Source organism: Argopecten irradians, chromosome 2 (genome assembly GCF_041381155.1).
Source record: "Argopecten irradians isolate NY chromosome 2, Ai_NY, whole genome shotgun sequence".
In the NCBI taxonomy this organism is placed as follows: domain Eukaryota; kingdom Metazoa; phylum Mollusca; class Bivalvia; order Pectinida; family Pectinidae; genus Argopecten; species Argopecten irradians.
The window spans coordinates 26,814,452-26,838,259 of NC_091135.1; the positions used below are offsets into that span (position 1 = coordinate 26,814,452).

The 23,808-nt window shown below is 38.0% G+C and overlaps 1 protein-coding gene across 9 annotated transcripts in view; it reads right to left on the reverse strand.

The window, feature by feature from the left end:
* LOC138314980 (E3 SUMO-protein ligase ZNF451-like) overlaps positions 1–23,808 on the reverse strand; it is a 48,906-nt gene that overhangs the window by 12,777 nt on the left and 12,321 nt on the right. For 4 of the 9 annotated variants that reach the window (XM_069255664.1, XM_069255660.1, XM_069255668.1 and 1 more), the window contains one exon: positions 198–299. In XM_069255664.1, the coding sequence (XP_069111765.1) occupies positions 198–281 (84 nt within the window). In that variant the 5' untranslated portion in view covers positions 282–299. Of the gene's footprint in view, positions 1–197; positions 300–3,584; positions 3,928–4,047; positions 4,208–23,808 lie in introns of those variants that run through there. The other 5 variants (XM_069255663.1, XM_069255659.1, XM_069255661.1 and 2 more) reach the window with 5 other exon arrangements.

The window sequence follows — 23,808 nt, forward strand, 5'->3', positions numbered from 1 at the left end:
ATTATAATATCTAATCTCTGGAAAAGAAATTTTACAAATAATAATTCAAGGATAGCAAATGTCTTTATTAAGTTAATTTCAATTTGAAGTGGTCTTTATATTTGTATCATTTCATTACCAGAAACAAGAACATTCATTGAAATTTATTTTTTAATGCTATCTTAACAGAAAATGAAACACCTTTGTAAAATGCTTACCCTTTCTTGTTGCTCCTCATGCTGTTGTTGAAATCTGGCCTTAACGTTGTCTAGAAGAGGATGCTTCCGTGGACCTGAACTCATCTTCACTTAAGCTTGCTACTGAAATAAATGAACCCAAGTACTTATTACAGAATAAGTATAAGATCCAAAATCGTACTGATTCTATAAATGAATTCAGGCCTACATACTGAAAAGTTTTCAGGAACCATATTGGATTCATATGGAAATTGTGGGTAAAAATCATCATGATATGATGCTTTGCAGTCGATTAAAAAGCTTATATTATTACCAAAGAGTTCAAACATTCTTGTAATAAATCTGATGAACGTACATGTAGTTTTTAATTCTAATTGTCAGAAATATCTTTTCACAAATTTTTCAATCTTTAAATGGTAAATTAAATGACTGGTAGTTTATCAGGTTGGGCACTCGAGTAACAGATACTCATTTGAGTAATAAAAAAAGAAAATGCAGATTCTGTGAAATAAAAATACATAATGTTATTTTAAATATTATTAAATATTTAATATATTTTTAAAATGTCTTACAACTTATCCAAGCCTCAAAATTTATGCACATGAACTAATAAATTCTGTTGTCTCTCTTTTTTAGTTATTTATAACAAGAGGCCCATGGGCCTTAGCGGTCACCTGAGTTCAGATACAGAATGAAACAAAGACATGCATATAAAACCTGTATATTTTCCCATCAGGCCCTTGAAGTCAGTCAGTGATTTTATAAATTAGACTTTTTAATCTATGAAGAGTATCTGGTTCCATCAAATCTGTGAATTCAAAAAGAAGATTTTTGAAATTACCATTTTGACCCCTTTTGGCTCCGCCCCTCTGGCCCCTTGGGGTCGGCCATGACCAAATATGGATATGATGTTAAAATGCTATTTCAGATTAATAATTCTAACCCAGTTTGACTAATTTCCTATGAAAACTAGGCAAATAATGTTCATAAATGTGTTTTTCCTATATAAACTAAAGTAAACTTGACCCCATCCCCATGGGGAAACCTGAGACCCAAGGGTCATATAATTCACAATTTTCATAAAACACCTTAAGACCTGTCCATCTATGACGAGTATTTGATTCTACCATTTCCAGTATTTAAGAAGAAGATTTTTAAAGTTTTAGCCTACTTGCCCCTTTTGGCCCCGCCCCCTGCCCCGAGGGGGTTGACCAGGACCAATATAGATATAATATTAAAATGTTATCTCAGGCTAATAATTCTAAACAAGTTTGACTCCTTTCCTATGAAAATTGAGCAAAAAATGCTCATAAATGTGTTTTCCCTATATAAAGTATAGTAAACTTGGCCCCCTCCCCAGGGGGAAACCTGAGACCCCAGGGTCATATAATTCACAATTTTCATAAAACACCTTAAGACCTGTCTATCTATGAAGAGTATTTGATTCTACCATTTCCAGTATTTAAGAAGAAGATTTTTAAAGTTTTAGCCTATTTGCCCCTTTTGGCCCCGCCCCTCTGCCCCGAGGGGGTTGACCAGGACCAATATAGATATGATATTAAAATGTTATCTCAAAGGCTAATAATTCTAAACAAGTTTGACTCATTTCCTATGAAAATTGAGCAAAAAAGCTCATAAATGTGTTTTCCCTATATAAACTATAGTAAACTTGACCCCCTCCCCAGGGGGAAACGTGAGACCCCAGGGTCATATAATTCACAATTTTTGTAGAGGACCTCAAGACCTTTCCATCTATGAAGAGTATGTGATTCTACCATTTCCAGAATTTCAGAAGAAGATTTTTGAAGTTGTAGCCTATTTGACCCCTTTTGACCCCGCCCCTAAGGCCCCTGGGGGTCAGTCATGGAAAATTGGTTAATAGGATTCAATGGCCATCTCATACTGATAATTCTGACAATATTTGACTCTTTTCCTATTATAAATGATCAAATAATACTCAAAAAATGTGTTTTCCCTATATAAACTATAGTAAACTTAACCCCCTCCCCAGGGGGAAACCCGAGACCCCAGGGTCATATAATTCACAATTTTTGTAAAGGACCTTAGGACCTTTCTATCTATGAAGAGTATTTAATTCCATCACACATCTGTGAGTGGAGAAGAAGATCTTTGAAATTTTAGTCAATTTTACCCCTTTTGGCCCCTCCCATAGCTCCCTGGGGTGTGGGGACCATATAATTCACAATTTTGATTGGCCTTATGCCTTAGAAAGTTTGTGCAAAATTTCATTGAAATTGCTTCAGCAGTTTTGGAGAAGAAGTCGAAAATGTAAATTGTTTACGGACATACGACGGACGACGCACGACGGACGACGCACAACGACGGACAAAAGGCGATTAGAATAGGTCACTTGAGACTTCGTCTCAGGTGACCTAAAAATATAGGCCAATTTAAAACAACTTCATGCATTTTGCTTTAACAGAATCCTGCATCTGGGTAGCTTTCTGAGTACTCAAATGAGTAACTGTTACCCATAACGTGACGCTACCCAAATTGGTACCTTTTGAAGAAAATCTTTACAATTTTCTTATGCATGCTTGAATTCAGATTTTTCATTTAACATTCCACAAATAATGCCTTCAGCTTTAATTTCATGATTTGTTTACTTGTCAGCAGTGCATATATCCACAGGAGTTTGACGTTCTGTCAATAATATATAGTATAAATATATAAAAAATACCCCTCTATACTATATGTTTTAACATAGTATATAGGGGTATTTTTATATATATCTTTACTATATATTATTGACAGAACGTCAAACTCCAGTGATATATATTTAAATAGAGATCTTTGAAGCCTGTCCAGTCCAGCCCTGTGTTTCAGCAGGTTTGAGTACTCAAAATGCAGGGCAAGAAATTAGTTTTGAAAACCACTTGCCCGAATTTAAGATTTCAGTCTAACTTTACCCAAAACAGGGTAATTTACATTAAAATCGGGCAAGTTTACACCAATTTTCACTTGCCCTGTAGCATATTTTACTGGTCTCGGGCCATCGGACCTGGGATATTTCTTGCCCTGAAATGGTACACGTACTTCGTAAATTTGATTTTATTAATTAATGTCTAGACATGATAAAAGTTCAAACATCTTTTAGTTGATTAAAGCCACATATATATCTGTCAAAAATATCCAATTCAGCAATTGTTTTCTGTGTTTTAAAATATATGGTGTTTTTAGGGTTGTCGCACGTCGTTTACCAGATTTTTTTCACAATTTCATTATTTTCAGAGATAATAAGCAACAGGAAAGAATATGACATATAAAAATTGTCACAGTTACTGTTAATCATCTTAATTTTTCTTCAGGACAGTTATTGTCAGTTTAGAGTGTAAACTGAAAATTCTGCTTCAAATATATTAAAATCGACCAATTTGGGTAGCGTACCAATTTGGGTAGCGTCACGTTATGTCATCCTTGATACTCCAAGGGTTACTATCCCTGTCGCTAAACGTCGGTGATCCAGGCCGTTTTCGTTTATTCGGAACAACCGGTTCGACCTTTGGTTAAAGTCATTATTTCAAGTATAAATCCTGACGGACCTGCATTTTTTTTATACAGGCCTGTGAGGGCTTTGTCAAAGCTCGTCTGAAAACAATATAAAATCCCCAGGTCCGTCTTTAATTAATAAACGAACAACTAGGTCCAACCAGTCAAACCGCATAATCGAAAACGGCCCAAGTCACCATCGAGGATGACACTGACAGGAATGAGGATGGTAGTTGTGCTAGCTAGCTGTCAATGTTTTAATATGTCACCGAGTCATTACTCAGTGTATTGCATTTTAGTCAAAAATGTTAGGGTAAGCTTTAAGAGTGCCATTCATTAGGTTACATAATTTAAACCGTACGATTTGGCGTTACATGTAGATACTGCAAGGGATCGCGCCATCCAATCTTCCATATCACGCTTCACACGTGTATTACAAGCGGAAGTACTTCGGTTTAGAGATTATTTACGTCATGAGGTGCATTTGATTAGGACGATTGGTCGGTAACGCATGGTCATCATGGTTGTGTTTACTTGTTTACAATCTAGTACCGGTAAGTTTTGCCATTTCTGAGACAGAATTCGTGAAAACTCATTCATTAATTATCAACATATTTCAAATATCGTTTGTAATGTTACTTACAACCTGTCACATGACATATTGGTTTTGTGGGTTGGCATTTATTCAGAAATTTTGCCAAGGGAGACCATCTTAGAACCTATAAATGTTTCGTTCCTTTTGTGTTTACTTTAACAGTAAGTTTGTTTCACCATCTTATCGAAACTAACTAGTTTATGTAATTAAATCGAATTTAGGTAGTCTTGTTGTAGATATTTATTTACTCAATGTTTCACTTTTTGTTCAATTTGACCTTGACCTTTGACCTACATAGGGCAGAGTTTAGCACCGCCTGTCATTTCAATGTCCTTACAGTGTCCAGAAGTCTTTTGGTGTATTTTCTGGTTAATATTTAGGTCATCTGACCCAAAGGGTCAGGATGACCTATTGTCGTCATGTTTCATCCGTCGTCTGATCCGCTGTGCGACGTGCGTTAACTTTTCACATTTTGAACTTCTTCTCAAGTTCTACCAGTGCGATTCAGCTGAAACTTACATGAAATGATCCTGACATGGTCCCGACCAAGTGTTGTTATTTTTTCGGGTTGATCCGAAATCCAAGATGGCCGCCACAGCCGTCATCTTGAAAACACATTTTGAACTTCTTCTCAAGTTCTACCTGTGCGATTTAGCTGAAACTTGCATGAAATGATCCTAACATGGTCCCGACAAAGTGTTGTTATTTTTCGGGTCGATCTGAAATCCAAGATGGCCACCACAGCCGCCATCTTGAAAACACATTTTGAACTTCTTCTCAAGTTCTACCGGTGCGATTTATAGTGTTTCCCACAGCCCCGATTAGCATGGCGCCGCGCCATGCCCTTTTTACCTGACGCCATGCCCCTATAACCTAACGCCCTGCCCGTTTGTCCCCAGTACACTTTTACTAAACTACCAAAATACCAGGCAGTGGCTTGATAATTAAGTAAACAAAAGAGGTGTGACCACTCCCTGACCCCCTGACCAATACCCCAGTGGCCCTAATTAGCAGCCTTGGGCTATTTCCACCTTGGCTTGTGGTGTCACTTTCAGGTCTGTGTATTACGTAAGCTGAAGTCTGAGCAGCCGATCGGCAGCCTAGAAAACAATCAGCTGGCCTTTCAATAAGTTTTATGACTACCACAGATAGTGAGCATTACTTCAAAAACAAATACTGCTTACAACTGTAAATTATTTACTCACGTTTTTAATGTTAAATAGGCCTATCTATATCTGATGGATGTCACAAAATTTGCAATCGTAATGGCCGCCATTTTGGGTGTATTGTAAAAGTAGATCCGGAGGTATTGAATTTCAGGATTTTTACTAATATGTACACGTTTTTAAAAATGAAAACGGTATAAAAAATTTTAGAATTTCTCGATGTGAATTTATTTTTAGAAAAGATATATTAATATTAATAAAATTATTAATAGCAAAGTAATTAAAATAAATCAAATTAAAAAGATTTTTTTTTTTTTTTCTCTATCAGATTAAATTCAAATATTTGGAATACTAATCTAATTATCTGTATTTTCTTAATTTAATGCTTGTAAATTTAGAACATTTTTTTTAATTAATTATTCATTATAATGAAACATGTTATCTTATTCAATTCAATACAGTATTTTTAATATTTCAACAAAGATATATATTAAAATAAAGGTAATTGGATTGAAATAAAGGAATACATTTTGCATTTTTCCCATTCTTTTAATTAATATAAATGAAATTTAGATCTTTCTTGTGAATCAATTATAGTCATAATACTACAAACTGACTCATTTGTATGTTATAAACTAAATCCCAAAATTGATGACAAAAATATTAACCAGAATACCTAATTTTATGACACTGAAAACGGACGAAATTCGGGTTCTCGGTTGTACTGTAATGGCTGCCGTGGGCTTGGGGTAATCTACGAAAGCAAATGTTTAATTTTGTACTAATCACACACATCGTAAGGTGTTTTATCAAGAAAACCTTCGAAAACAGTAATTGCTTATAATTATATTTTGGGTGACTTTGAATTGAATTTGTAATTTCAAATTGATATTTGCAATATATCTGTCAATGTTTATACGTAATGGCGACCGTGTTTTCTCGTGGCGGTCGAAAATGGAGTATAAACAGAGTAAAATATATGAATACCATATGTTTAAAATTGTAAATTATTGTAAAATATTTTTATTTACACTTTTCGAAATGTAAATAACGCAATAGTTCTCGGATTGTCGTACTATTTATTACAATAAAATGTAAACAAACATCGCAAGCGGCTGTGTTCCCTCAATGTTTATGTGTACAGATATAGGAGTTGTACCTTTGAGCGCCCGGATGTACCTTTGTGTGACGTCATCGCCATCTTTTCTGAAATCTCCTTATTTATCATTCGCAGTTGGGGTGGACCGGGTGTAAGTGCTGTACTTAGGTGGCAGCCTCTCTATATACATACATTGTACTCATCACACAAATACGTACAGTTATACAACAATGCTAGTCAATAGGGATATGTGTTTTAACTGGTAGTACATTTTAATTTATTTGTTAATGAAGCTTTATATATTAAAATTAAAAATAATCTAAATACCAAGTGTATAGCTAACTAAAACATTTATTTCAAGATTATTGGAATATCATATTTCATCCAATATCTTTTCATTAATTTAATTTTTTTACACTGGCTTTTTACATATATCAGAAACCTGAATATCATGACTATGTATATAAAATACCATATTACAATGTTGAATAAGTACCTAATCTACATTAATTTTGATTATAATATATACATGTATTATTGGTAAATTCAAGGTTGTGACAGACATGTATGATTTACGCATTGTACAGCTACCGTCAGCTCCACTTCACGGCTGCCTGTCATGACAATAATTGAGGTGTATTCAGCATCACTTACTATATGTTTTGCCAGCTAGTTTTTACCTCATCCCTCATCCCAATCTACACCCCCCCCCCCCCCCCGGGAACCGGTGTACATGTTTACCCAGGCTCTACAACAAGCATGTATCTAATAAGAATGGTACTTATGTGTTTCAAACTCATGAACCTATATGATTTTTAAACGGTAAAGTATATTTGTTTGTCTTAACAAACTTCCATAGAAACAATTCTAAAATCACATCTTATATCAAGATACTGCCCCCATTCTCATAAAGCTCGCGGCGCGATTTAGTGCCGAATCACCCTTCGGGTAGTGTATAAGCTTACAATAGTGCAGTGTAAGCTTACATCTAGCTACGAGCCTTCTGTGATCTAGAATACTATAATGACCGCTTCACGTAGTTGAAGATGTTATTTTATGGAAGTGAATAATACTGAATATATATTTTGCCTACTTTATATCTTCAATGTAGTTCTCTTGATTATTTGTACGCATAATCTTTATAATTTACGTTGTATCTTTATGCCTATACCTTTAACACAGTTTCACCCATATTGGATCCATGTAATAGTAGTACATGTACCGATCTTCGGACCAGTCTAAGCACCAGTGCTATTGCACTTGAATCAGATGCATTGAATGACATTGTAAAGATGAGGGTTTAGTGGGTTTCTTTTAGTGAACCGATGCCAACATACAATGAGCAAATAGTTGACCTGTACATCTATTATTTCCGGATTTCCGGATCTCGGAAAGGGATCTAAACTGTCCCTAGAAAATATTCAACTTACACTAATTTATACACAATTGAACGTATCCAAAATGATTACACACACACACACACACACACTTACAGAACTCTTATTGCATCAGATTCTTGCGCAAGAGCAATTGACAGATCGCCAGCTGTCAATCAAACCGCACGTGACTTTGTATTTTGAATTGTGTGTGCTACGATGTTTGCTCCGACATTGAATAGAAACATGTGCGTTTGTGAGCACGAGGTGTGGCTATATTATACCTGGCGATCGGTCAATACGGCTGGTGCTTAGACTGGTGTGAAGATTGGTACATGTACTTTATACTTTTATACCTCAATAAATTGCCATGACCTTGTCCTTCATTCAAGGTCAAAGGGGTCAAATAAGGCTAAACTCTCTAACTGACATCTTGTAACAGTCCTAGAGATCTGATATTGTGCCTGTAGCATGCTGGAATAAAGTGCTACCAAATTTGTTCAAATGAATGACCTGTGATGGCCTTCATTCAATGTCAAAGGGGTCAAAAAGGCTAAAACCTTTAATCAACGTCTTGTAAATAAATAAGAGCCCTAGAGACATGCTAATGGGCATGTACGTAGCATGATTGGATAAAGAACTACCAAGTACATGTATGTTCAAATGAATGACCTTGATCTTCATTCAAAGGTCACAGGGTCAGAATTCTTTCTAACTAGACTATCAATAGTATTTGCATGTCAGTGAAATATTTTATTGTTAATCTCTTAGAAAAATATAGACAATATAGAGTTATGATGTTATAATCTTTTACATGTAGCTGCGCTCTTCTGAGGCTTTGCCTTAAATTCATATTAGATCTAACTTAATTTTGCTTTAGTCACACGTTATTTAAAGTGGTTCATCGAAGTAGGCCTATCCCATTTGTACAGTGTAAAACTTCACATTCCTTCTCAAGGTTCATACGCTAATGCTAAAATAATCATCCTTTATTTATGATTTAAATTATCATTTACCGTACACAAGGACGTATATGAGAAGGATAAGTCACACTGGTTTTGGGGAAGTCCAAGGCAGGCGCTTTTGTGTTTGTGCACTGACCGTGATTTTCAGTGTAAGCAAATCGTCGCCAAAGAGATATTTTGATCGGCAAATTATTTTGATTAAAAAGAATATATTGATGGACATAATAAAAGCAAGGACATATAAACATAAACAAATTAAATTCTTCATAAAATGTTTAACTATGTATGTATGGAATATAATTTTCTAAACGGCAAGGTGCGCCAAATAGTTTGTGTATAATACGTATACATTTGCTACATGGAACCTGGCGCGTTGCAAAGCATTGGAAAAATGAGAAATCGTCCATAGACGTTAAAAATCGGCATTAGAAATTACACTTTATTACACTCAACCGATTGAGGAACCTGTAAGCACTAGCTTAAGAAAGCAAAAATTTATTATCGGGCATGTGGCTGCTCGTGAGCATCAACACTGTTCAAAGGAATGATCGCTAAAATGTAGGTCACATGTCTGATAACAAATCAAACAGACAGAATCAAAATAAATCCAACTTCTACCCATTTAAACTGTAGATTCATAGTTGTTGATTCGATTCTGAATTTGTCATAATTATTTTAATTCTAGAAACCTTGATAATTTGACAATATCCTATTCTGACCTTCTTTTACAAACCGCGTGAGTTATATGATAACAATATATATTAATGTATGATCCACACATGTAGTATATATTGTTCACTTAAATTTGCCTGCTCGAAAGGTAGACCCCTAGGCTAGGACTGCAGTTGCCATGGTCACTTGGACTTCATACTAATCTAAATTACCTAACATTGGTCAGAGTGGGGCCAGGGGCCTGGGGCCTTCTTTGGGCACCCTTCTATATGTTCAGTCAAGTGTATCACAGACTATACAACACCTGTATACATGTAGTACCTTATCCCAACCCCAGGAGGTCCTTTTACACCCGGTCCACCCCAACTGCGAACGATGCGTGTATATTGTATCGATGTATTGAATGAGTGTAGTTATTTATAGACTCCAGTACTGTCGCCAAATCCACAGGTAAACTGGTACTGGATGCTACGCTCGGGCCTCTCATCCAGCTTAACGAAACTGAATGGCTAGTTAGCTTAACCGATCTATATATCATCAACAATGCGTCTGTATCTACTTAAAAACAAAACAAATATTCTTCAAATTGCGTAAAAATTCACTTGACTAGTATTTCTTTATTTTAGATATTTTAACAAATCTTCATATTTCTAGTAAAACTGCATATGAAACTCCTTATAGATCTAGCTATGCTCATTACGTAGGGAACCGCCATAACATGTCCCGGCTGCAGGCCGTGTGCAAAAAGTCAAAACACACGTGGGATTTATAAGACGAGTCCTAAACTGTCCTATATTTAGGATTTTCAATAAGTGGTTTGTAATATTATTACAGCAAAACTGACAAGCTAGAAGGTTAGTGGCATTTTAACCGTACTGTTATATATAATTAGCCATCAGCTTGGATCTGGTGCCGTACAGATAGTGAGTTCACACTCACGATGTGATTATTGCAAGCCAACGTAAATGCTATCGGAATGCTCTTTAAAGTTTGTTAATGATCTCAAACACACTTAAAACTTATTGTGGCAATATTAAAGTAACTAAATTATAATATTTTCAAATAGTTCTGATAACTATTCATGTGTAATATCTCCAGACATTGACATGTGTACGGATCGAATACGGCGGACTGCTAATGTTTTTGACATGTTCTGCAAGATATATTTCACTGTTTCAGTTACGGTGGCCAATAAAAGAAAACAAGCACAGTGCAATTATATTATGTTATTTCTTCTAAATACAACACTTTTTGTGCAAGTTGTCAAGCATTTATTGTGAATGTTTTGCAATGAAATTACCACCTTTATAACACTGAATTTGTGGTTCCCCGGACATCGTTTTCCCCAAAATTTGAATGCGCAAAATATACCGATAGTAGATTTTTTTCAGTATTTAAAGCCATAAGAAAAAATACATCTGCAAAGTACACTGGTGTGTAAGTAACACAAGATTTTACGGTATTTGTAACATTTACGATTGTGTTTGGTATAGCTGATGTAGCCAGAGCGCCCCGCGATTTACCTGTGGATTTGGCGACAGTACTCGAGTCTAAAAATAGCCACGTTGTGTCGGTAGAGTGTTAGCGTTTATCGCTACACGGTACAGAATTTCTCGCTGTGTTACAAATCAATCGATTGACGGTAAGGAACTTCATAATAGGAGATTTCAGAAAAGATGGCGTGACGTCACAGAAAGTTTACATCCGGGTCCTCAAAGGTACAAACACAGTATGGCGACTGATAAAAACAATAACAGATACGTACATCCCTGCTTCATAATCGATACTTCGACAAAAGTTTATACTTTCATACTTGCAAATTCTGATTTTGAAATGGTTTCTTATTGTTTCACATGTTACGGATGTTAACATTTTTATATTTTCATTTGTTTATTGCTAAATATAACAAGTGTAGATTTAGTGTCGAAGCCACCTATCGAAGCGCTGCCGGGCCATCACACGTTCCCGATTTTGTTCATACGTATAAATTGAGGTTGTGAAAAAGGTGTTTATGAATAAATGATTTATTTTAATGTATCATGTTTCTGTTAAACATGAATAAACAAAACGTGAACCACCTGACCAGACCACGGCCGCTCGTGTATGGCTTCATCGCTGGTAGATCACCGCAGGCCAAAGCATTGTTGGGGAAATAAATCATATGAATGATATATTACCAACACTTTTATCTCAAAAAAGTACTTGTTTAAGATATGAAATATTCCGTTATTTTTAATATTTATTTTGTACATGTGTTAAGTTTTAAATGGAATGCCCTTGTAAATCAACTACTGTGTGTTACACGTACACGTACATGTTTAAAAAATATGTAATGGCTGCCGATCTCGACTGTTTAATAGTGGGCTATAAAATTTTTTGGTATAAATACGTAATCGAGGGCGCCCTAGAACTTCTCACTGTTGATGACGTAATCGAACGCATCCCAACTATTGATACGTTTGAACCGCCATTGATGATGTGTCTGTTTTCCTTCTCCAGGTATGTTTTCATGATTTCTGTGAATTTATTCATTGATCAGCTTGTCCAAGTATTATACACATGTGCATAAGGTGTTTATACATTAAGTTGAATGTATGATTAAGCATGATAGACCCTGTAAATATTGTTATGAGTGATTTGAAGCGTGCCGGTTTTGCACAGCGTTCATCCATGTGATGCCATGGATAACTGTATTGTCTAAAGAGGGTTTTTGGCACCATCGCATTAATCTTTCTTGATATTAAGTGTTTCTGAAGTATTTCTTAATTGTTTATAACTTCGATAGAATAATAATACCGGAAATTATGTCAAATTAGGAAATCCTCTCATTCGTTTTATTCTAAGATTACCCATAATGCTTTTCGAAATACGCGCCAGATTGATAGCACATGGTTTTTCCCATGATGCACCGGAAACATGGCTGCGCCCATGAAAGCTAGTTCCGGTTCTGTTTTCATTTATAATAAAGTACTAAATTGGGTATTATTTTAATACTAGTCATAAGTAAACAGGTCTAGTCCAGTTGTTAACTAATAATTGTACTGTTTTTTTTAGTAAATATGAATTATTTCAGGGATAATGTGAACAAATAACTGATACAAACCAAATTGTAGAATATTTTTATTTTTGTTGTCATTGTTTCATTAACTATATAATATGGTTCTAATTACACAAATCCAGTTATAAGTATTCAAGGGTTAGCTCTGATATATAGTTAATTATCTGTGGTAATGGCCCAAGTCAGGATTGTTTCCTGAGAACTCAGGCTTTGTGTCTGTAATATTGATGCTTTGGTTTGTGAATAAACGATTGATACGTTTGAACCGCCATTGATGATGTGTCTGTTTTCCTTCTCCAGGTATGGCTTGTCAGATCATCAACCCACCCAGTTTATGAGAGAGTAACATTTGGGGGCTTCGTCCGGGATGATGATGATGATGATGATGATGATGAGGACACACTGACACACTGAAGTACCCTAACAATTTAACAAAAGGGAAATGGCCGACTCAAAGGACCTACGTGGCGAAGACCTAGAAGTCGCTTTTTGGCAGCGGTTGTTCCAGGCAACACCGGATCATCTACGCCAAGTCATAGAGGAAGTATCAATCACAACCACAGGCGACAAATCTTTGGAGGCTATGTCGAAACTTGAGTTAATCAATTTGATCAGTAAGTGGATAGAGACCGAGAAGAAAGGCCAGGATGCTGGAGTCACGAGCATGCTTGTTATAATACAGGGCTTGACAGAACAGGAGGAGACTAAACCCAAAGTTATTAAACATTCTAGTACTACCAGTACAAGAGCAGAGGAAGGGCCACCCCAGAGGACAGTCTATCAAAAAGAATTCAAAATTAATGGAACTGTGGAACATAATAAGGGAATAAGTTTCCTGAGCGTGGTTAGACAAATAGAAAGAGGGAAGAAGAAGGGTTTTACCGATATGGAAATAACGGATGCGGTTATTAAGGCTGTTCCAGTTGGTTCTGGTCTTCGGAACTATTTGGAGGGTCGAGCCTGTCTGGACCTCCCCAGCATGAGAAAGATTCTCAGGGCCCATTACAAGGAGAAAACCCCTACTGAATTGTTTAACCAACTAAGTCAACTGGTACAACAAGGAAAAGAAGATGCTCCTGATTTCCTGCTCAGAGCATTAGAATTAAGACAGAAAGTATTATTTACATCCCAGGAAGAGTGCAGTACTGCTATGAATGATCAACATATAGTTGACAGGTTATTTTGCCGCACTGTCTATACTGGTTTGAGGAGTGATATCATCAGAACAGAAATGAAACCCTTGTTGGATAAAAACTCAGTCAACGATGAAGAACTTATTCAAGAAATGAGTACCCTGGCTATGCGCGAGGAGGAAATGCATAAGAAAAACAAGAGCGTCGATGTAAAGGTGATTGAAACTACCAGTACTGAGTCCAAAGGAAAAAAAGAGGCAAAAGAGGGACTTTTCATGGCCGAGATCAAACAGCTGCGTGCAGAGATTGCTTCACTAAAGGAGACGGTTGAGAGAACTCCCTCCTCCAGTAATACTACACACATGTCACACCCTAGACAACATAATACTGGTGGCCAATGTAAGGCTTGCAAAAATACAGATCGAACCTGCACTCACTGCTGGTCTGTGGGAGTGAGGAACACTTCAAAGCTGGTTGTAAGAAATCACGAAGTACAAGAAAGGATACATCTGGCAGCGAAGCGGGAAAAGCCAAAGGGTCAAGACCGAGGGACTAGAGTACTTGGCCCAAGCTTCCGAGAAGTCCCATTCAGCGTGTGTGTTTAGATGTCAAGGGGCGTTGAGCATTTCGACTTGTACTGGATGTAGCTGCGTTAGCTATTGCTCAAAACAATGTCAGAAGAGACATTGGCCAGAACACAAGCTGGTGTGTAATACTATACAGACTCTGCAAGGACCCCCTATAGCTAGAAGTGAGGAGCTTAAGGGAGTAGTACTTGGTCTGAAGCCGGTATATCGTAATAACATCATCCAAGCTGTTGGGAAAACATGTCTGGTTACCTGCAATATTGAGGGAAAAAAGGTTGATGTCCTTTGGGGATACCGGAGCACAGGTATCGCTGGTGAACAAAAGTTGGTGGCAGGAACATTTTCCCTTGAACCCCATTAGACCAGTAGCAGAACTTTTGGACGCATCTAATCTATCCATACAGGCAGCAAATGGGAGCCAGATCCCTTTTGATGGATGGGTCCGAGGTGTAATTAGTATAAGGAATGATTCTAAGGAAATTGAAGTACCTCTACTGGTTACAAGTCATGCTGCAAGGGAAAATCCTATCATTGGATACAATGTGATAGAACATTACAGTCGAGATATGAGCACAACACAGCTAGGAGAAGAATTACAAGAGGCTATTCCAGGGCTTAACCCTAAAACCTGTGTTAACCTGATTGAAGCTCTCAAGGGCAACCAGACTAGTGACAGCACTATTTGTAGTGTTAGAAATCTTAGGAAACTTGTTGTTATCCCTAAAGGCAGTAACAAGACTGTTCGGTTGAGGGCTTTGGTGAAATCAGACTCTAACATGCGCGCTTTATTTCGACCAGAGATAGAGTTACTTCCTGAAGGGTTGGCGATTCCTGAAACAGTGATTTTAGTCAGAAAAGGACATTCTCAGGTACTGAATATAAAGATTTACAACCCTACGACGAGAGACATTGTCATACCCAAAAGGGCTGTACTTGGTAGCTTGAACACTATATCATCACTTGTTACTCTACCATGTATGCCAGATCAAGAAGAGGTCAGCAACAGAAAACCAGAAGTGAATAACATAGCGATTTCACAAGAGCAGACAACCGCGTCAGAAATGTGGGAACCCCCAGTGGAGATCCCTGATAGTTTCAGTGATAGTCAGAAGTCTCAAATTAGAGATATGCTCAGAGAAGAGTGTGGAGCATTTGCACAGAATGATGATGATATCGGCGAGGCAAGGGATTTAGAAATGGACATTGATTTAGAGGATCACAATCCGGTACAAGCTGCTTATATGTCTATACCTAAACCGTTATACCAGGAGGTTAAGGATCATCTAACTGACCTCATGGGAAAGGGATTCATCCGCAAATCACGGTCACCATACTCCAGTCCCGTTGTATGCGTCAGGAAGAAAGATGGTTCGCTGAGGCTATGTGTTGATTATAGAAAAGTCAACCAGAAGACAATCAAAAGTCCTGAGCCTATACCACGTATTCAGGACACTCTTGATGGTCTGACTGGTAGTAAATGGTTCACCGTCCTTGATCAGGGAAAAGCTTACCACCAGGGATTCATGTCTGAGAAAAGTAAACCGATCTCTGCATTCACAACACCTTGGGGCTTGTTTGAATGGAACAGAATTCCTTTCGGTCTAACCGGAGCACCAGGCACCTTCCAGCGGTATATGAACGAAATACTGGAGGATTTTAGGGACAAGTTTTGTATTCCCTATTTAGATGACATCTTGGTTTATAGTCAGAATTTCGAAGATCATCTTACCCATGTTCGGTCAATATTGAAAAGACTACAGGCAAAGGGAATCAAGTTAAAACCCAGAAAATGCGAAATCTTTCGGAGACAAGTACGTTATCTAGGGTGCCTTGTGTCTGCTGAGGGATATACGATGGACCCCGCGGACAAAGCTGCTGTACTCAAATTGAAAGATCAAGTACCCAAGTCGGTTGGTGATATTCGTAAGCTAGTTGGCTTTCTGGGTTATTATCGAAAATATATACCTGACTTCTCGCGACGCGCAAAAGTTTTATATGATCTTCTTCAGGGGACCAGCGGAAAACCACAGAAATCCAAATCAAAGAAAGCGGTTGGAAAGAAACAAAGTGTAGTGCCCCCTGATCAAAAGATAACATGGTCACCAAAACATCAGGATACTCTTGTTGAACTTATAGACCTTTTAGTATCACCACCAGTAATGGCATTCCCAGATTTCCAAAAACCATTTCTGTTACACACTGATGCTTCAGGTGAGGGTCTCGGTGCAATTTTGTATCAGCGAGGGGACAAGGGACACCTGAACGTCATCGCGTATGCCTCTCGGACATTATCACCAGCTGAACGCAATTATCATTCAGGAAAACTAGAATTTCTTGCCCTAAAGTGGGCAATGACCGAACGGTTCCGTGACTATTTATTCTACGCTCCGTTTTGTGAAGTTTACAGTGATAACAACCCTTTGCAATATGTGATGTCCTCAGCAAAATTAGATGCAACACGCCTACGTTGGGTAGGGGAATTAGCGGATTTCAAATTCCGAGTCTATTACAAGCCAGGAAAAGATAATCGGGACGCCGACGGATTAAGTCGTATGCCGTTAGACATTTCGAAGATGGTGTCCTTATGTACACAGGAAATTGACAGTGAAGCTGTCCGTACCATTATTAATGGAAGTGTCTTACAACTAAAGAAGAACTTTGTATGGGCTGAATCTGTCAGTCAGTCGGCCCCAATGCATTCCCAACTTGAAGACATACTCAACATGGACTCACCAGGTGAGCCTTTATCAGTAACAACATTAAGGGAAGCCCAACTACAGGACAACGACGTTGGACCTGTGATGCAATATGTTGGATGTGCAACAAAACCAAACCCAGAGAATCTTCGTCAAATGTCATTGCCATCAAAACGTCTGCTGCGTGAGTGGTCAAAACTTCAAATTGACGAGGACGGTATTTTGAAACGAGTAGTACCTGTTTCGAATGGAGATTCCAGATTCCAACTAGTTCTTCCGTCCAAATACCGTGCTGAAGTGTTGGAATCTCTACATTCAGACATGGGTCACCTGGGTGCAGCGCGAGTTTTGGATTTGGCAAATCAAGATTCTATTGGCCAGGAATGGCGTCAGAAATTGAACATTGGGTGCAGAATGTTTGTTCCTGTCTCAAGGACAAACCCCCATCAAGAAAACAACGTGCTCCACTGAAACCAATAGCGACAACACATCCTTTCGAAATGGTATCGGTAGATTATGTTCACCTTGAAAAATCGAAGGGTGGATATGAGTATATCTTAGTTCTCGTTGATCATTTCACGCGTTTCGCACAGGCTTACCCCACTACCAACAAATCTGGGAAGACAGCAGCGGAGAAAATATTCAACGACTTTGTGATGAGATTTGGTATGCCACACAAGCTTCACCATGACCAAGGCCGTGAATTTGAAAATGAACTATTTGGCAGACTGCAAACATTATGTGGAATCAAACACTCCCGTACCACACCCTATCATCCCGAAGGGAACGGACAGACAGAGAGATTTAATAGAACACTTTTAGGAATGCTTCGTACTCTGCCTAAGGGTCTTAAATCTGACTGGAAGTCCCATGTCAACAAGGTTGTGTATGCCTACAATGCAACGCGAAACGACACTACTGGATATCCCCCATTTAGGCTACTATTTGGTCACGAACCACTCCTACCAGTTGATGTTCGTTTTGAGAAAGCCCACGGGAATGTTCAGCTCAAATCTAAGAGCTACGAGGAATATCACAGGAAATGGATGGAGGGCATGGAAAAAGCATATGAAATTGTTCGTCGAAATGCAAACAAATCTGCTTTGAAGGGTAAGAGACTCCATGACTCGAAATATGGATGTGCATCCCTAGTACCTGGTGATAAAGTGCTGGTAAGGAACTTCAAGGAGAAAGGAGGCCCTGGTAAACTTAGGTCGTATTGGGAGGAAGATGTTCATGTTGTGATTCATCGCCCAAACAATGATTCTCCAGTCTACGACGTTCAGGCAACAGGTGGAAAGGTTCGCCGTTTACATCGCAATATGTTAATGCCATGTAATAGTTTGAGAGAACCAGAAGTGAAGGTTCCAAAACCCAAGAGGAGAAAACGTCCTCAAACGCGACAACCGGTACGTAATATTTCGAGTTCCTCCTCAGAATCTGATGAAGACTTCCGTATTCTAAGACCACCTTCTGATCTTAACCCGGATGCGGAGACATTTGTCCCAAGTCAAGATGTACAATCTTCAGGACTACGGCGTCAGTCAGAGGCAGTCAGCTCAGAAATGTCAGATTCGTTAGCGAGCTCAACAGACAGTGAAACAGTTACGAAGACTGTGCTGAGAAACCGTCAAGGGGGAACGTGTATTCCAAACAGTGGATGTGAATCTACAATCCAGGGACGACACATGGAATCGGCACCAAGACAACCAAATCAGCAAACCGCGGGTATCGTTTCTGAAAGTGAATATGACACATCCTGTTCAGAGTCGCGAAGAAGTGTACGAACGCGAAAACCAATTAACAGATTGACATATGATCAGTACGGCAAGCCAATTTCATACAATGCTTGGCCAATACGCGCGTGGGACGCGGGATATAATTATTAGCAAAACTAACTTTGATATCATATATCGCATGTAAATATATTGTTGGATAAGTTTGAAAGTTCTAGTCAATATGGAAGTGTAATCGTTACAGTATTATAAACATTCAGTTCAATATTTTTGTCCAATAAGGTGGTGCTAGATTTGTAATCAATCTAGTTGAGTGGAAGGTTTATGGAGACATTTACAATTATGTATAAAACATAAAACATTGTGTTTATGATTGAATACTTTTATTCAAGTAGTCAGTTAGGTGTGGCCAACCTGTTGACAGAATTTCTTTTGTAAAGAAAAGGAGGTTTAATACCTTAGTACACAATATTGTAGATAATCTTACCAAGAGCTCACTAAATGAGTATACCTTCCTGTTGTTGACAATGAATAGAGTATCTAGATTTTCATTGTTAAAGAAAAGTGCCAATATGAGTTAAGTTGCTGATTGAAGTAAACTAAAAGTTTTAAGTCAGTGGTTAAAGGAAAAGGGGAGCTGTTTCCCCTAGGTGAGGATTTTGGTCGTGAAACTACTGCAGAGTATTGAATAAGATAATTCAAGAGTTCAGGTTTAATATTTTTTTTTATTACTTATTGTTCATTCTGGTTAACAGAAGTTGATGAGAGTATGTACATGTGTTACCTACATTTTGTTGATGTCTAAAGATGTTTTCAATGTCAGGAGACATCTAATTTGGAGGGGGAGAGTGTGACGGTTTGACTGTTTAATAGTGGGCTATAAAATTTTTTGGTATAAATACGTAATCGAGGGCGCCCTAGAACTTCTCACTGTTGATGACGTAATCGAACGCATCCCAACTATTGATACGTTTGAACCGCCATTGATGATGTGTCTGTTTTCCTTCTCCAGGTATGTTTTCATGATTTCTGTGAATTTATTCATTGATCAGCTTGTCCAAGTATTATACACATGTGCATAAGGTGTTTATACATTAAGTTGAATGTATGATTAAGCATGATAGACCCTGTAAATATTGTTATGAGTGATTTGAAGCGTGCCGGTTTTGCACAGCGTTCATCCATGTGATGCCATGGATAACTGTATTGTCTAAAGAGGGTTTTTGGCACCATCGCATTAATCTTTCTTGATATTAAGTGTTTCTGAAGTATTTCTTAATTGTTTATAACTTCGATAGAATAATAATACCGGAAATTATGTCAAATTAGGAAATCCTCTCATTCGTTTTATTCTAAGATTACCCATAATGCTTTTCGAAATACGCGCCAGATTGATAGCACATGGTTTTTCCCATGATGCACCGGAAACATGGCTGCGCCCATGAAAGCTAGTTCCGGTTCTGTTTTCATTTATAATAAAGTACTAAATTGGGTATTATTTTAATACTAGTCATAAGTAAACAGGTCTAGTCCAGTTGTTAACTAATAATTGTACTGTTTTTTTTAGTAAATATGAATTATTTCAGGGATAATGTGAACAAATAACTGATACAAACCAAATTGTAGAATATTTTTATTTTTGTTGTCATTGTTTCATTAACTATATAATATGGTTCTAATTACACAAATCCAGTTATAAGTATTCAAGGGTTAGCTCTGATATATAGTTAATTATCTGTGGTAATGGCCCAAGTCAGGATTGTTTCCTGAGAACTCAGGCTTTGTGTCTGTAATATTGATGCTTTGGTTTGTGAATAAACGATTGATACGTTTGAACCGCCATTGATGATGTGTCTGTTTTCCTTCTCCAGGTATGGCTTGTCAGATCATCAACCCACCCAGTTTATGAGAGAGTAACATTTGGGGGCTTCGTCCGGGATGATGATGATGACACACTGACACACTGAAGTACCCTAACAATTTAACAAAAGGGAAATGGCCGACTCAAAGGACCTACGTGGCGAAGACCTAGAAGTCGCTTTTTGGCAGCGGTTGTTCCAGGCAACACCGGATCATCTACGCCAAGTCATAGAGGAAGTATCAATCACAACCACAGGCGACAAATCTTTGGAGGCTATGTCGAAACTTGAGTTAATCAATTTGATCAGTAAGTGGATAGAGACCGAGAAGAAAGGCCAGGATGCTGGAGTCACGAGCATGCTTGTTATAATACAGGGCTTGACAGAACAGGAGGAGACTAAACCCAAAGTTATTAAACATTCTAGTACTACCAGTACAAGAGCAGAGGAAGGGCCACCCCAGAGGACAGTCTATCAAAAAGAATTCAAAATTAATGGAACTGTGGAACATAATAAGGGAATAAGTTTCCTGAGCGTGGTTAGACAAATAGAAAGAGGGAAGAAGAAGGGTTTTACCGATATGGAAATAACGGATGCGGTTATTAAGGCTGTTCAGTTGGTTCTGGTCTTCGGAACTATTTGGAGGGTCGAGCCTGTCTGGACCTCCCCAGCATGAGAAAGATTCTCAGGGCCCATTACAAGGAGAAAACCCCTACTGAATTGTTTAACCAACTAAGTCAACTGGTACAACAAGGAAAAGAAGATGCTCCTGATTTCCTGCTCAGAGCATTAGAATTAAGACAGAAAGTATTATTTACATCCCAGGAAGAGTGCAGTACTGCTATGAATGATCAACATATAGTTGACAGGTTATTTTGCCGCACTGTCTATACTGGTTTGAGGAGTGATATCATCAGAACAGAAATGAAACCCTTGTTGGATAAAAACTCAGTCAACGATGAAGAACTTATTCAAGAAATGAGTACCCTGGCTATGCGCGAGGAGGAAATGCATAAGAAAAACAAGAGCGTCGATGTAAAGGTGATTGAAACTACCAGTACTGAGTCCAAAGGAAAAAAAGAGGCAAAAGAGGGACTTTTCATGGCCGAGATCAAACAGCTGCGTGCAGAGATTGCTTCACTAAAGGAGACGGTTGAGAGAACTCCCTCCTCCAGTAATACTACACACATGTCACACCCTAGACAACATAATACTGGTGGCCAATGTAAGGCTTGCAAAAATACAGATCGAACCTGCACTCACTGCTGGATCTGTGGGAGTGAGGAACACTTCAAAGCTGGTTGTAAGAAATCACGAAGTACAAGAAAGGATACATCTGGCAGCGAAGCGGGAAAAGCCAAAGGGTCAAGATCGAGGGACTAGAGTACTTGGCCCAAGCTTCCGAGAAGTCCCATTCAGCGTGTGTGTTTAGATGTCAAGGGGCGTTGAGCATTTCGACTTGTACTGGATGTAGCTGCGTTAGCTATTGCTCAAAACAATGTCAGAAGAGACATTGGCCAGAACACAAGCTGGTGTGTAATACTATACAGACTCTGCAAGGACCCCCTATAGCTAGAAGTGAGGAGCTTAAGGGAGTAGTACTTGGTCTGAAGCCGGTATATCGTAATAACATCATCCAAGCTGTTGGGAAAACATGTCTGGTTACCTGCAATATTGAGGGAAAAAAGGTTGATGTCCTTTGGGATACCGGAGCACAGGTATCGCTGGTGAACAAAAGTTGGTGGCAGGAACATTTTCCCTCGAACCCCATTAGACCAGTAGCAGAACTTTTGGACGCATCTAATCTATCCATACAGGCAGCAAATGGGAGCCAGATCCCTTTTGATGGATGGGTCCGAGGTGTAATTAGTATAAGGAATGATTCTAAGGAAATTGAAGTACCTCTACTGGTTACAAGTCATGCTGCAAGGGAAAATCCTATCATTGGATACAATGTGATAGAACATTACAGTCGAGATATGAGCACAACACAGCTAGGAGAAGAATTACAAGAGGCTATTCCAGGGCTTAACCCTAAAAACCTGTGTTAACCTGATTGAAGCTCTCAAGGGCAACCAGACTAGTGACAGCACTAGTAATGGCCCAAGTCAGGATTGTTTCCTGAGAACTCAGGCTTTGTGTCTGTAATATTGATGCTTTGGTTTGTGAATAAACGATTGATACGTTTTGAACCGCCATTGATGATGTGTCTGTTTTCCTTCTCCAGGTATGGCTTGTCAGATCATCAACCCACCCAGTTTATGAGAGAGTAACATAAACTAAATCCCAAAATTGATGACAAAAATATTAACCAGAATACCTAATTTTATGACACTGAAAACGGACGAAATTCGGGTTCTCGGTTGTACTGTAATGGCTGCCGTGGGCTTGGGGTAATCTACGAAAGCAAATGTTTAATTTTGTACTAATCACACATCGTAAGGTGTTTTATATCAAGAAAACCTTCGAAAACAGTAATTGCTTATAATTATATTTTGGGTGACTTTGAATTGAATTTGTAATTTCAAATTGATATTTGCAATATATCTGTCAATGTTTATACGTAATGGCGACCGTGTTTTCTCGTGGCGGTCGAAAATGGAGTATAAACAGAGTAAAATATATGAATACCATATGTTTAAAATTGTAAATTATTGTAAAATATTTTTATTTACACTTTTCGAAATGTAAATAACGCAATAGTTCTCGGATTGTCGTACTATTTATTACAATAAAATGTAAACAAACATCGCAAGCGGCTGTGTTCCCTCAATGTTTATGTGTACAGATATAGGAGTTGTACCTTTGAGCGCCCGGATGTACCTTTGTGTGACGTCATCGCCATCTTTTCTGAAATCTCCTTATTTATCATTCGCAGTTGGGGTGGACCGGGTGTAAGTGCTGTACTTAGGTGGCAGCCTCTCTATATACATACATTGTACTCATCACACAAATACGTACAGTTATACAACAATGCTAGTCAATAGGGATATGTGTTTTAACTGGTAGTACATTTTAATTTATTTGTTAATGAAGCTTTATATATTAAAATTAAAAATAATCTAAATACCAAGTGTATAGCTAACTAAAACATTTATTTCAAGATTATTGGAATATCATATTTCATCCAATATCTTTTCATTAATTTAATTTTTTTACACTGGCTTTTTACATATATCA